Source organism: Spea bombifrons, chromosome 13 (assembly GCF_027358695.1).
Source record: "Spea bombifrons isolate aSpeBom1 chromosome 13, aSpeBom1.2.pri, whole genome shotgun sequence".
NCBI lineage: Eukaryota > Metazoa > Chordata > Amphibia > Anura > Pelobatidae > Spea > Spea bombifrons.
The window spans coordinates 10,837,059-10,850,101 of NC_071099.1; the positions used below are offsets into that span (position 1 = coordinate 10,837,059).

Consider the following 13,043-nt stretch of genomic DNA (forward strand, 5'->3'; position numbering starts at 1 on the left):
CCACCCCGCGACCGGCACCTAGCAGCCCCCTCTGCGTCTTTCATCATCTCGCTTTCTTCCAGAGCCCTCTCCCCTGCATTCTTCTGTCCACACATTATAATCAGCGCTCCTCCTTGACTCCGATTACTTAAGCAGAGAGGAAAAATCGCCTTTCTGCTGTGAAAAGCAAATACAAATTCTCAAGACCTTCAAAGGAATCACTTGGGTCACTGCGGGAAGGTACTTAACCCTCCGCAAGCTGCCCAACACCTTATTTAATGATTAACCCGGGATACACACCTGTGCCGGAGGGCAGTAGGGAAAGGGTTAAGAGTGCCTCTTTAATACTTGAGGCCGAGGCGCCTGGCTTCACCAGGTCGTCCCAGAAGAATATTGACTTCTGTAGATGAAGAGGTTATTGAGAAGGTCGGAAATCACTCACCGAGAAACCCCTGGAATTGGCACGGCTTCAAAAATGCTTTTAATGAATTATTTGAAGTTAAGAATTGAGTGGTTTCTGTCTTCTTATCCTCTCGCCCCTCCCCCCACCCCATCCAACTTACCAAAGAAGTATCCTTTTAAATATTACCGGATAATAGATTTTCTTACTTTTCTCCCCAAAAACCACAACTTGCACCCATCTCTGTGTTTAAAGTCAACAAGAAGAAACATGAGGACAAGGAAGATTTTGTAGCATTTTGGGTCCATGTAGCAAGAATTTCTATATATATAATATATATATTAAATCGTTATCCATGAAATTAGGGTAATATGTTGAAAGTGATTTTGCTACAAAGTTTCCAAGCCTCGGAATGTTTCTTGCCGTTCTAATCATTCTGCTGGTTGCTATGACGATAAGACCACTTATCGAGACTTTGTAACAGAGCCGTCTGTTAATTGGTTTTTGAAGGTCAGGACGTCGATTGCTTTTTTGGAGACATGGTGTTCAGGATTTGGCCCAAAAGGCAGCGAGCAGGTGGAACCGGCAGGCAGAATGGGCTCGTTCTTTGGTGTTGGCCCATCGCAGAGATAAGCGATTCGGAACGACTCTGTGTCTTCCTCCACCCGCCATCTCCTAGCGTTCTTGGCCGCGTCTGACTTTCGGATATCTTGACAGAAGGAAATCCTTGGGCTGAACCCAACGGGGACGTAACTATAAACAGGAAATTTAGCTGCGCTTCCAGAAAGATGTTAGAAAATCGGCAGTAATGTTGGACGTGAAATTAGCCATTAATGGCTTCTTTTGGGGCATTTATGACCGGAAGGCCGTGGGACGCATCGGGCTCTGGAGATCCTTACACCCCTAAGTGGTCCCAGTGATCAGATTGCTCCTAATGTATTAAACGGCCATTTACCATGCACACTTTGTCACAGACACCCAATTATTTGATTGCAAGCTCTTTGTGGCAGTCCACTTACGTTACTGCTCATACCTACTTTACTTACACAGACTTTCTTTAGACCCGATAGTCTTTTCCATAGGCTCCATCACCGGTGTCATCGCCCCGTAGACTCTCCCGATGATGTCATATATCCTGCGAGGCCTGCCTATGCATAAAGTCACAACTGGGATAAAAAAAATACCCCTGTTTCGGCGTGGAATTGGTTAATTAAAGTGCTCCCCAAAAAGCCTGAAAGGACTGACTGCATTTTGTGTTTCTGTAGGATAAGGGGTTAATTACGTATAAGGGCTTTGTGACAAGCAAGGGTTAATTAAAAGCTCCCAGCGTATCGAGTATCTCTGGATTAATTGCCCCTGAATGCGCTGCGTGGCTCTTGGGGGCATTACCGATTAATTGCCCCTATGTATGATGTGCTTGTTTGGTGAATGTATGGTTAATTAAGCTCTTGTCAGCTTTGCAAACACCCCCCCTCTGCTCACCCTGCACATGGCAAACAATCGGAAGGGGGCAGGTTGGCAGCTCGGGACTGGAAGGTGTGCGGAGGGAGAGGGGGCTGAATGCCGACTTTGAGGAAGGATTTCAAATTCCTCAGACACTTCTAGAACTGCTAATTATCAAAAAAAAATTTCCACTGCTTTGTTCCGCAAGGCTGAGGAATTGGCTTATCCTAACCCCTGCACTGCCAGAGCTTACGCACTGTACCGGAAAGAGTGGTGGGTATATGGAATGGTTAGCGGAAGAAGTTGGCCAGACTCTAAAAAATGCCCTTAAAAAATTTGTCAAAGTCGAGAAATGAAGGATCTAAACCGTGTACCCCTTAGGCGATTGTGACCTAATTGTGATCCCTATTTTAATATTCTTCATTGAAAAAAAAATACAAAAAAATACAGGTGGGAAACCCAAATTATGGGAAAGTTTAATTAATACAGAATGTCTAATAAATATATTTTAATAATCAGGATTTAAGGGGAGCTGTCAGTATACTCAGTACTGCTGTACACAGCCTCCTGCCGCTGTCATGGGGTAAGCGTATGAATGACAGGCACTTGGTGTATGAGGGGCTCTTTAAAGGGGCAGATTCTCCCGGCAGATCAGTTTATTCTTGGTATCTGCCCTTTCAACTCCCTCAATTGTTAAATACCCCCTGCCCCCCCCAGCCCTACTAATTCTCTCCCAAAAGGTCGCCATGGATACAGGCCCTCCGCTGACTACCCAGTCCATGGTAGCCGCCAGCAGAGACCCTATTGCCACAAGTGACCCCCCCCTCCTAAATGTAACCCTTTTTTTTCTTTGAAATTCCACTTTTTAAAAAAATTAATTAAAAAAATAATAATAAAAATGTAAAAATATTTTTCACGTCCTTATGACAGGGAAGGGGTTAATGCGAGGGGTGCCCCCCCCACACGTTCCATGCCCTGTAATCTCCAGTCTGGCTGGTAAAAGCCCCCGTAATGAGGACGCGGTGCGGACGCTTTCAAGTTGTGTCCTTGTAGGAAATGAAAGTGCAGAGAGGGTAAAATCTGGATTCCTGGATAATTACCCCCTTAACAGAACCGAGATAACAGCCCCTCCGTACAAACAGCCCCCCCCCTGTGAAACAGCCCCCCGTACGCCCTCTCCGTGCCGCCGCTCGCCTAATCCTTCCGCTTAGGAATTTGTTTGAAGTTAGATTGTGAGCTCTTTGGCGAGACGTCTTCATACCTGGGAGCTTTCCAAATGGTGAGGCTCTTAACCCTTTAATGCCCCGCCATATAGATTATGTGCAGTGACTCGCCGTACGTGTTACCCAAACGGCCCTCAAATCGGCCCTCGCGGAAACCTTGACTCGTCGATATCTAAATTGCACTTTATTGAGTCACCTGAATTCAAGCAGGGATAATCGAGCATAACACAGCACCGACTGGGAGTCAAATATATGATCACATCGGAGGTAGTCGGCGCCGGACTTTGTGACCTGGAGAATCTGCCCCTTCACCCTGAGACTCCGGGGCAATCCCCGCGAGTTCCCAGGTATGGACGTCTCGAATGCCAGGGAAATCCTTTTATGGACCCAAAACTTTGCCCCTTATCTACAAAACTCAATAACCCCCCCCAACCCCCCACTTTTTCCTAATTCCCCGGAAAATTGGTAAAGTTTCATTGGAACTTTCGCTTTTCGTTTGGGGCAGGCGGCCGGCTATTAATAGAAGCCCCGGCATGGAAATCTATGTCATGGAACAAAGACGCCTTTCTCTAGAAGCTGCCATCCCGGTGTTTACGGCCTGCTAGACATTATTAGCAGCAGGGGTAGTGGACTTGTGGATTACGCTCCCGACAGAGGTGGTAGGAACTGATCCGGAAATGACATTCGATGGATGGCCTCGTCCCCAGGAGCTTTCACTCTACAGGCGGCGTCCCGTTTTCTATGTATTTTACGATGAAATTTGTTAGGATTCTATAGAATAGTTTATCGTCTGTTTTGGTTTCCACTCCTGGATACAAAATATTGTTTGGAAAACAAACAAATATTTATAAATTCCTGGAATTCTCGGCGGCCGTCAGCGTTCCGTCCTGAGCAAACATTTTTGGGGGGCAGACTCTCTAACTGTGGAGCGGTTCCCATGGAAACCAATGCCGTTGTCCCAAATCTAGAACTTTGCGACAAAATTTGCTATTTATAAACACGGGCACCCAAAGCACACGCGGATTAGCCTGCTGTTGCCCTGTTGAGCATGATGGGACTTGTAGTCATCCAAGGTGGCCTGCCAGCGTTTGCCTGTTTTTCTTGGCTCAATATGGCACGGGGGGGGGCTACAGATTCCTGGTCCGCAGAGCTTACATTCGAGGTGAAGAGCGGATGGTAACTGCATGATTAACCCCTTGGCTGCTGGAAGGATCAGGTTCCTCTCCTGCGCAGGAGGCTTAACACTTTCCCTGCCAGGCGTCTGCGGGGGGGATGCACTTTCCAACCCCCACGCCTCCCTATCCTTCCCCGAGTCGTCGTCTCTGATCAAGGGGTAGACATAAAGTGGGCAAAAAAACCCCCATTCTGATTCCTATTCAGTTTCTTTACAAATAGAGTGTAAGCTCCTGGGAGCGAATCAGCGTCATAGGATTTGTCTCTGTACTGGAGCCCAGCGGGATAAAGAGTAACGCTCTGCGAGTTCCGATTCTTTACGGACGCTATGTGATAATAGTTTGGGGAACATTTGGGGTTTTTCTTGTTCACCCGGTAAAGGGGGGGGGTAAGATGGAAACATTTCCGGTCCTCATAAAATCGCTACTCGTTTTAACTTTATTTACTCTTCTCCCAACGCGCTTTAAGCAAATAATAGAGATAACGTTCGGAAAGTCCTTTTTGTATAAACTGATTGAAAGCAGCGAGCGGCGGCAGATAAGGACACTGGCCGCGCCCGTCTGCCCTCCTACCGGCTTCGCAAATTCACCTTTCTGTCCTTTACGGTGAAATATTACCACCTCTGCTGGGAAGCTGTTCCCGGTCACATCTCCTTATTTTTTCAGTTTTGCAGCCTTGGCTGTACTACAAATGATCTGTATTAAGCCGCTGAATAAATGTGTCATGCGCTGGGCCTGTGGCTGTTGATGTGAACACAAAGCGAGTGTTTGCCTTCATCCCGCTGACAGCAGCGCCGAGCGGAGAAAGGCCAGGGAGGAGGAGGATGGTCTGGGAACCGGGGCGGAACAATGCCAGCCATGGCGTTGCCAACATGGAGAGGTGGGCATGCAGAGACGGGGAGGAGTGGGTGAGGGGGAGGCACAGCGTGGGACAAACACTCACACTTAACTCTTTATGTGCCAGGGTTGCGAGATATTAACATGCACTCCCCTTCTTATTGTAGCCCCCCCCGTTGGCATGGGATCTGCCCCCCCCCCGGTTGGCACAGAGCGCGTTCTCACAATGCCAGGCTGCGGATTCCCGGTGGAAGGTCGGATCCGGGTGAATAGTAAATGGCAGGAAAGGTGGAGGCTCCCGTGGGGGGGCAGACATGTTCTGTACTCTGTATTTTACTACGCCGCGGAATATGTTGGCTTCGCCCTCGGTGAATCTGACCTCTTTTATACCTTTTTGTGTTCCTTTCTTGGATTTAGTCCTGCAGATGAATTAAAGACGCCTCTGATTCCAAACAAACTCCGTCGCAGACGAGCTGCTGCAGGGATTTCACGGGCCGTTAAATGGCCGAGTGCCTTCCTGTCTTTTCCCTGATTATATGAACCCATCTGAAGGGGAGACCTCCGAGGTCTCAGAAGCTTACCTGACGCTACATCTTTTTCTGGCCCAATAAAAAGTCTCCCTTTCCTCCTGGACCGGTAGGGCTCTATCCGCTTATACCAGCGTCGGTTCAGGCTTTCTGCCCCTCGATCTAACACTATCCAGAGGCGAGGAGCGCATTCTGGGGGGGGGGGGGCTGCCGAGATGTTTAATCATTGAACAAAGAGGAGCGGGCAAAATGTGTCAACACTGTCGGTTCGCGACCCGAGGGCCGGGTACAGTGCAGAGCACACAGACTACGTGCAGATGGATGTTCGGCGCAGTGTACTGTGACCCCAGGCAGGGTGATACGCGGCGCTGAGTGGCCTGTCGGCTGGAAACGTACAGTGCCGAGTAACCCGGTAGAATAGTGCACAGTGCAGAGTGTTATGGCGGCAGGTGAAGCGCTGTACAGTGCAGAGCACTATACTGTAAGTGTGAATATTTCCTAGTGACCCCAATTACAAAGCCCGGGGGTATTGCTTGGGGTGCAGCAGAGGCTTCTGGGTAATAAACCCTAGCGGGCTTGAGTCTTGCAAAAAGTCCTGAGGTTGTCCGACGCCGATCTGCCCTTTTATGGTCCCCGACACAGAAACTCCCAGGCCGGTGTTCTGCGGAGCGCTCCCTCGGGGCTCTCCTTAAATAGTACTTTCCAAACCTCCTCGCTAAAACAACACGACACGCAAAAAAAGCGATTCGGAGGGAATTTGAGTAAAATGCGGTTTTTAGTATATTTTATAATTGAAATTATAAAACAAAACAGCATTTTATGTTTTAATTCCTGGACTGCGAGTCTGCGAGGGTTAAAACTCCGGCGTCCCGTGCATATACACCGGCCCCCGGCCCCCTCTCCCTGGTGTCGGATGAGGCTGTTCTGGCCCCGGGCGGTGGGTGAAGGGCAGGTAGATGGATGAGATAGCGGGAAAAGGAGTCGCTCTGACGTGTGAACGGGAAACATGGCGGCCGTTTCCGGGGATCGCACCGCGCAGGATTCTTAACGACCCCCCAGCGGTTAAAACATTCTTTTATTATCTCTTGTTTTTTTGTTTGTTTTTCAACTTTTTTTTTTAACCAAAACCAGTTTATCTGAATGTTTGGATAAACTGGTGACCGCGGGGGGAATTTAACCCTTTGGCATCCGGGTGATGCTCGCTGATCCTGAGCGATGTTAACGCTGATCTCCTCTCTCTCCACAGGTTTTCCATGTCGCCTACGTGTGGATCAAGTTTGCCAACTCCCCGCGCCCGGATTTATGGGTACTTGAGAGGTCCACAGATTATGGGGCCACGTACCAGCCCTGGCAGTACTTTGCCTGTAAGTCCAGCTCCATACCGGTGCCGATAACTCTACATATTATATATATATATATATATATATATATATATATATATATCGCAAGCTTTTAAGCCCACTTTGTTAGCCATAGTGAACTAATTGATCTGTGTGTCCATTAAAGTCTCGCAATACGTTTTCTGATGGGAACAATATCAGACGATGCTTCTTTATTGATAACTTTCCTTGGGGTGGGCCAATCCCAATCCAACCCCCATGGTCCTTGCTCCTATGTAATTTTATGCCTAATTTTTCAGGGAATGCCTAATTGTCACATGAAACAAAAGCAGGCACTGATAGGCTGTTGCTACTAGAACAAGTTTCTTATGCGATTTACGTAGGGTTTACGTGAGTGGAACGGCACCTTTAACCCGCAATGAGTTCAAAGACAGTCCCTTTCGCCTCTCGTTCCTTGCGGTTCCACTGTCCTCGTCCCGAACATTCTGTTGCATCTATATATTTAGCTCTGCGGATGCAGTTTTAGGAGCACTAATTGGATTAAGATGGGAATATCTTCCCTGAGAAGGATTCTAGAACCCTCTTGGGTCCCGATCGCTCGTCAACCAGACCCGAGATCCTGATCCAGAAGAATGTCGTTACGAAAACGCGATTAATACAAAGTTACCCTGTTTTAGAACATCGTGCTGGTGACGGGTGATCTTAAACTGGTCATTTTTCCCGAACACCGCGAGCCGCTGAATCCCACGCAGAGTAATTACCCTTTACGAAAACAAGCATCAGATTTCCACCTCTGTGGGACAGACGCGGAAACAACCCCCCCACACACACATCTGCCCTGGTTCTGTTCTGTAGGCGCCTGAATTCACCTGAATTAACCGTGACTAACATACTTTGAGGGTATTTAAAAGCCCTGGTTGCCCTGTTCTGGGGGACGTTCTGGGTCTGTGTTCTGGGGGACGTTCTGAGGGACGTTCTGGGTCTGTGTTCTGGGGGACGTTCTGAGGGACGTTCTGGGTCTGTGTTCTGGGGGACGTTCTGGGCCTGTGTTCTGGGCCTGTGTTATGGGTCTGTGTTCTGGGGGACGTTCTGGGTCTGTGTTCTCTGGGCCTGTGTTCTGGGCCTGTGTTCTGGGTCTGTGTTCTGTTCTTGGATGGAATCCTTGGGATACAGTTTCTCTTACGGAGTTTAGTAGCTAGAAGGATGTTCTTTTCATGTTCTAGTTCCCTAATTCTTATGTTCTGTTTTAGCTTCTAAGAGGGACTGTATTGAGGTCTTTGGGCGTCACGCAATAGACAGGATCATCAATGACGATGATGTCATATGTACGACAGAGTATTCCCGCATCGTGCCTTTGGAGAACGGAGAGGTGGGTCCTTGGAGACGCGTTTCGTCGGTTGACTTTGTCGCGGGAACGTTGAATGATTGTCGTGTTACTTGATCCCAGGTGGTGGTGTCCTTGGTCATCGGACGTCCGGGTTCCATGAATTTCACCTACTCTCCCGTGCTGAGGAACTTCACCAAGGCCACGCACATCCGTCTGAGGTTCCTGAGGACCAACACTTTACTGGGACATCTCATGGGCAAGACCCTGAGGGATCCCACCGTGACCCGCAGGGTAAGTATCCGGGGCAAATCCGTAAATCCATCCGTCTGCTGGGGGGCTTTTCTCCCAGTTTTCATACTAGTTCTTAACTGTCCACGTTATCCGTCTTATTTTTGCTGATATATTGGGTTATTGGACCTGTTTCATATAATGTTAGAATTTAAGATGACGGATCTCCCAACCTGGTTACCTTATAGTAACTATTGTTTCTCTCCCCCCTCAACCGACTAGATTGTAAGCTCCTGGGAACACGACCCTCTTCCCCTTTTGCATCTTTTTGTGCTTGTCAATTTATCCCGCCGACTCTGATTGGAAAGCACCACGGAATCTGCTGGCGCTATGTGAATAACTGTAACTAGCGACGGAATGCTGTGTCTTTCGGGTAACAAATTAACCTCCTGTTCTTTCTCCTTCCATCCCAGTATTATTACAGCATTAAGGACATTAGTATCGGCGGGCGCTGCGTGTGTAACGGGCACGCCGAGGTGTGCAACGCCAGGGACCCCGTCAACCCGTACAGGTAAATAAGCCTTTATTTCACCCGGTTTCGCGCTTCAACCTTACGTGGTTAGGAAACACAGCGGAAGGAATGACAGACGGACAGACAGCGGGGGTGGGGGGTGTATGGTAATGTATGAATCCGCTGCCTTTGGCTGTGTGTGATCATAGACAGTGTGTGACCCCCAGGGATTAACCTTTGACCCCAGTAATATACAGTGTATGTATATGTATATACATCCCCATATAAACACCGTGTCTGTCTCCTCCTGTGTCGGGAGATATTTTTGTGCATGGAGGAGGGTAATTAGTTTGCTAAGCTTCATCGAGCAACTAAAATGCAGTTTTAAGTCGACGGGAGTCGCGTGATCGCTGGCGGGCTCGGCAGAAAAACTTAATTTGGATTAAAAAAAAAAAAAATGTAAAAAAAATTTCTTTCAAATAAAGATTTTTTTCAACTATGATGAGTTTTAACAGAGAGATTCCATAAATCTTAACCCATTCAGGACTGTGGATAAGAAAGGATCAAGAAGTTTCTTCATACTTAATTTTTACTTTTAATTATTAACTGTTTGTGCTCCGGAGGTGAGGGGGGTATAAGGTAGGTAGATAAGGGGTTTCTATAGTGTTACCCCTTAGATTAATGCCTGAGGAAGAGACCTAACAACTTGGTCTCGAAAGCTCGCAATTAAACTCTCAGTTAGCCAATAAATGGTATCATTTTAACTATACTTTTCTCCTATAGTGTTACCCCAAACCAGTCAGTTCTGGTGGCTTAATCCAGGGTGGGATCCCTGAAGGGGGGGGAGTGTAAGGGTGAGACGCGGGGCATTCAGATAACGAGGGCGGGTGGGATTCCTCCATAATAATCTAGTACCCGACGGCATGTACTGATGTAACGACTGCTTACATAATGAGCGACTGCTTACATAACGAGCGGGATATCTCTTATCTCAATCACCACCTTACATGCCAGGGGTCAGAGGGGAGGCGCGGGATTCCCACTGGAAATTAGACATTTTCCTGGTTTCTCCAAGACATTTCCTGCAATTCAATTCCCATTTGTCAATCATAATTTTTTGTTAGTTAAATACTTATTTTTTATCATTTATTTTTATTAAAAATATATATATTTTTTTAAATTAATAAAAAAAAATCAAGAAACCTTCTGCATAACCCGGATATTCTGCGTTAATATACATTTTATATTTTATACTGGGAGCGATCCGTCGTCCTTCGCTTTGTTGAAATGTGGATTTATTCCCTCGTTCCAGGCTCCAGTGCGTCTGCCAGCACAACACATGCGGACCGTCCTGCGACAGCTGCTGTCCGGGGTACCACCAGTTACCATGGAAACCAGCCACCATGGATAATGCTAACGAATGCGAACGTAAGTATCGGCACTTTCTTGACAGTCCCCCTAGGCAAAGAGTTAAAGGGGGCTCCGGAGACCACCTCTGGCACTGAATGGAGGGGCTGTCTCGGTTTACGGTCACCTCTTTTTAATTTTACGCATCTGTCTCTCATCCGGCAGCCGTTCCATCAGCGTGCCTCGTTCTCACTGGTCTCCGCTGACCTGGAAAGTGCTTTAAAGATTAGATTTCCCTCCTGTTTTGGTCAAAATGCTGCGACGCGCTTTTTTTATTGGTCGCGTGGAGTCGTTTACACGTTTATCTGTAGACGTTACTAATTGCCCCTTCCTGGTGACATTTACAAATACCAAGCCATGGTCACCCTTGTCCATCTCAAACTCTTTGACCACCTTCCACCATTCTTTCCTCATACTCCATACTGCGTGCGGGAAGCGACTACTGAAGGTCGACCTCAAATATCTTCTAGTGAGAAATGGTGGCCGTGGTAGATAATGGTCAACCTCAAAGCATAAGAACCGTTGTACGTAACCTGTACACCTTCTCCGCGTAGATTCTGGCCGCCGTTTAGTCGTGCTCGGGGTTGAGGGATGCACGCTACTATTGATTCCAACTTAACGCATCTAAAGATACCAGAAGTTCTGGTAGATAGAAGGACCACCTAGTAAAATCTCTAACCTGTCATCCTTTGCCAGCGTGTAACTGTAACGGACACGCGCATGACTGTTACTACGACGCGGACGTCGACCAACGCAGGGCCAGCATGAATCGCCAAGGACAGTACCTGGGAGGAGGCGTGTGCGTAGATTGCCAGGTAAATATTTTATTTACGTGTATCTAGCTTCATGTTCTTACTTTGAGGAACCCCTGCATCAATGTGGCCATAATCGTTACATTATTAAAGCTGTTGGAAATGCATCTCTTTGGTAAACCTTCATGCTCCTGCGCCGCTCTCTTCTCCTCTCTTCTTCAGGCTTCCTGAATCCTTGCCGTTAACATTCACTTTTTCTCTCTCTGAATAAACTTTCATGCTTTCAGTTTCCTCAAGTGTCTCAAAACAGGTGAGATTGTGGTTCATACAAACCGTACATAAAGCGTAACCATCTTACCGGGAACGTTTTCGCGTCATTTCTTGGTGCATCGTTAAGTGTTCTAGGTCAGTCTTTGCAAAATGATTCAGTAATGATTGCCTTCTCTTTCCAGCACAACACAGATGGCGTTAACTGTGAACGTTGTCGATTAGGATACTACAAATCTCCTGACCACCCGACCGATTCTCCTTATACCTGCCAGAGTAAGTACCATCCATCCAACCCTATGGATACAGTCTGCATTATTACATCGCAGTCCCACCCGACTGACTCTTCCTCTATGGTCCAGAGTAAGTCCCACCCAGCTGACTATTCCTCTACGGTCCAGAGTAAGTCCTACCTGACTGACTCTTCCTCTACGGTCCAGAGTGAGTCCCACCCGACTGACTCTTCCTCTACGGTCCAGAGTAAGTCCCACCCGACTGACTCTTCCTCTACGGTCCAGAGAAAGTCCCACCCGACTGACTCTTCCTCTACGGTCCAGAGAAAGTCCCACCCGACTGACTCTTCCTCTACGGTCCAGAGTAAGTCCCACCCGACTGACTCTTCCTCTACGGTCCAGAGTGAGTCCCACCCGACTGACTCTTCCTCTACGGTCCAGAGTAAGTCCTACCCGACTGACTGTCCCTTTACCTGCCGGTGTAAACCTCGCTCGACCTGCTGTCCCTATGCAGTAAGTCTTGCTGAGTAAAACATATAATGAGAACTTCTTGGATTATGCAGAATGAGTTCCTTCTCACTTTTATGATCTCTGTTTATTGTGATTGACTGCCCCCAAATCAGGACTCGCTGTGACCGCAAACAACCTGACCGATTACGTTTGGCATCCCTGCTGTTTTGTTATCTCACTATTGACCTGAAGTTTGTGAAATGTTTGTTTTCCCCAAATTGCTCCGTTGATCCTCTGCCTTTTCTCCGCAGGGTGTAACTGTGAGTCGGAGTACATGGACGGGACGTGCGAGGATCTGACGGGAAGGTGTTACTGCAAACCCAACTACACCGGAGAGGACTGCAGGTCATGCGCTGAAGGATACACGGACTTCCCGGAGTGTTACCGTAAGGCTGTCCCCAGCTTGCCAGTGCTATTAGTCGTTTCACGTGGATTCTTTGAAGCAGATTTTTTGCAGTTTGCTTTATTGTGTCTGTGAGTGCTGTGAGTTGTGTGAGTATGTGGGTGCTGTAAGTTTGTCTGAATGACAAACACAATGAGTTGTGTTCATGAATACCTGTCAGTGCGTGAGCGCATGTCTGGGAGCCATGTTCTTTAGTGTGTGTCTGCGAGTGATGTCTCGGAGCATAAATGTGAGTTATGTCCTTGCATGAGTGCTGTGCCTTGTGTGAGTGCTTGTTGGAGTGTTGTGAGTTGTGTGAGTGCTGAAAATATATTTTTATGTATTTAAGCCTCAAATACCTGAGGGGTGGGTTATTCTATGGAGTACCAGGGGCAGTTACGTATTTATGGCCCCAGATAAGTGTCAGCTGCCCCCTGTATTAGTTTTGTTCCTGCTTCACATGATTATATTTTCCCCCCTTATGTGAGAGACGCATAGGACACGC

At 47.6% G+C, this 13,043-nt stretch overlaps 1 protein-coding gene across 2 annotated transcripts in view; it reads left to right on the forward strand.

Annotated features, from left to right (window-relative positions):
- LAMA5 (laminin subunit alpha 5) overlaps window positions 1-13,043 on the forward strand; it is a 46,096-nt gene that overhangs the window by 6,485 nt on the left and 26,568 nt on the right. For both annotated transcript variants that reach the window (XM_053452902.1, XM_053452903.1), the window contains exons 3-10: window positions 6,828-6,945; window positions 8,172-8,290; window positions 8,369-8,539; window positions 8,950-9,047; window positions 10,300-10,415; window positions 11,091-11,209; window positions 11,599-11,689; window positions 12,408-12,542. In XM_053452902.1, coding sequence (XP_053308877.1) covers window positions 6,828-6,945; window positions 8,172-8,290; window positions 8,369-8,539; window positions 8,950-9,047; window positions 10,300-10,415; window positions 11,091-11,209; window positions 11,599-11,689; window positions 12,408-12,542 — 967 coding nt within the window. The remainder of the gene's footprint in view (window positions 1-6,827; window positions 6,946-8,171; window positions 8,291-8,368; window positions 8,540-8,949; window positions 9,048-10,299; window positions 10,416-11,090; window positions 11,210-11,598; window positions 11,690-12,407; window positions 12,543-13,043) is intronic.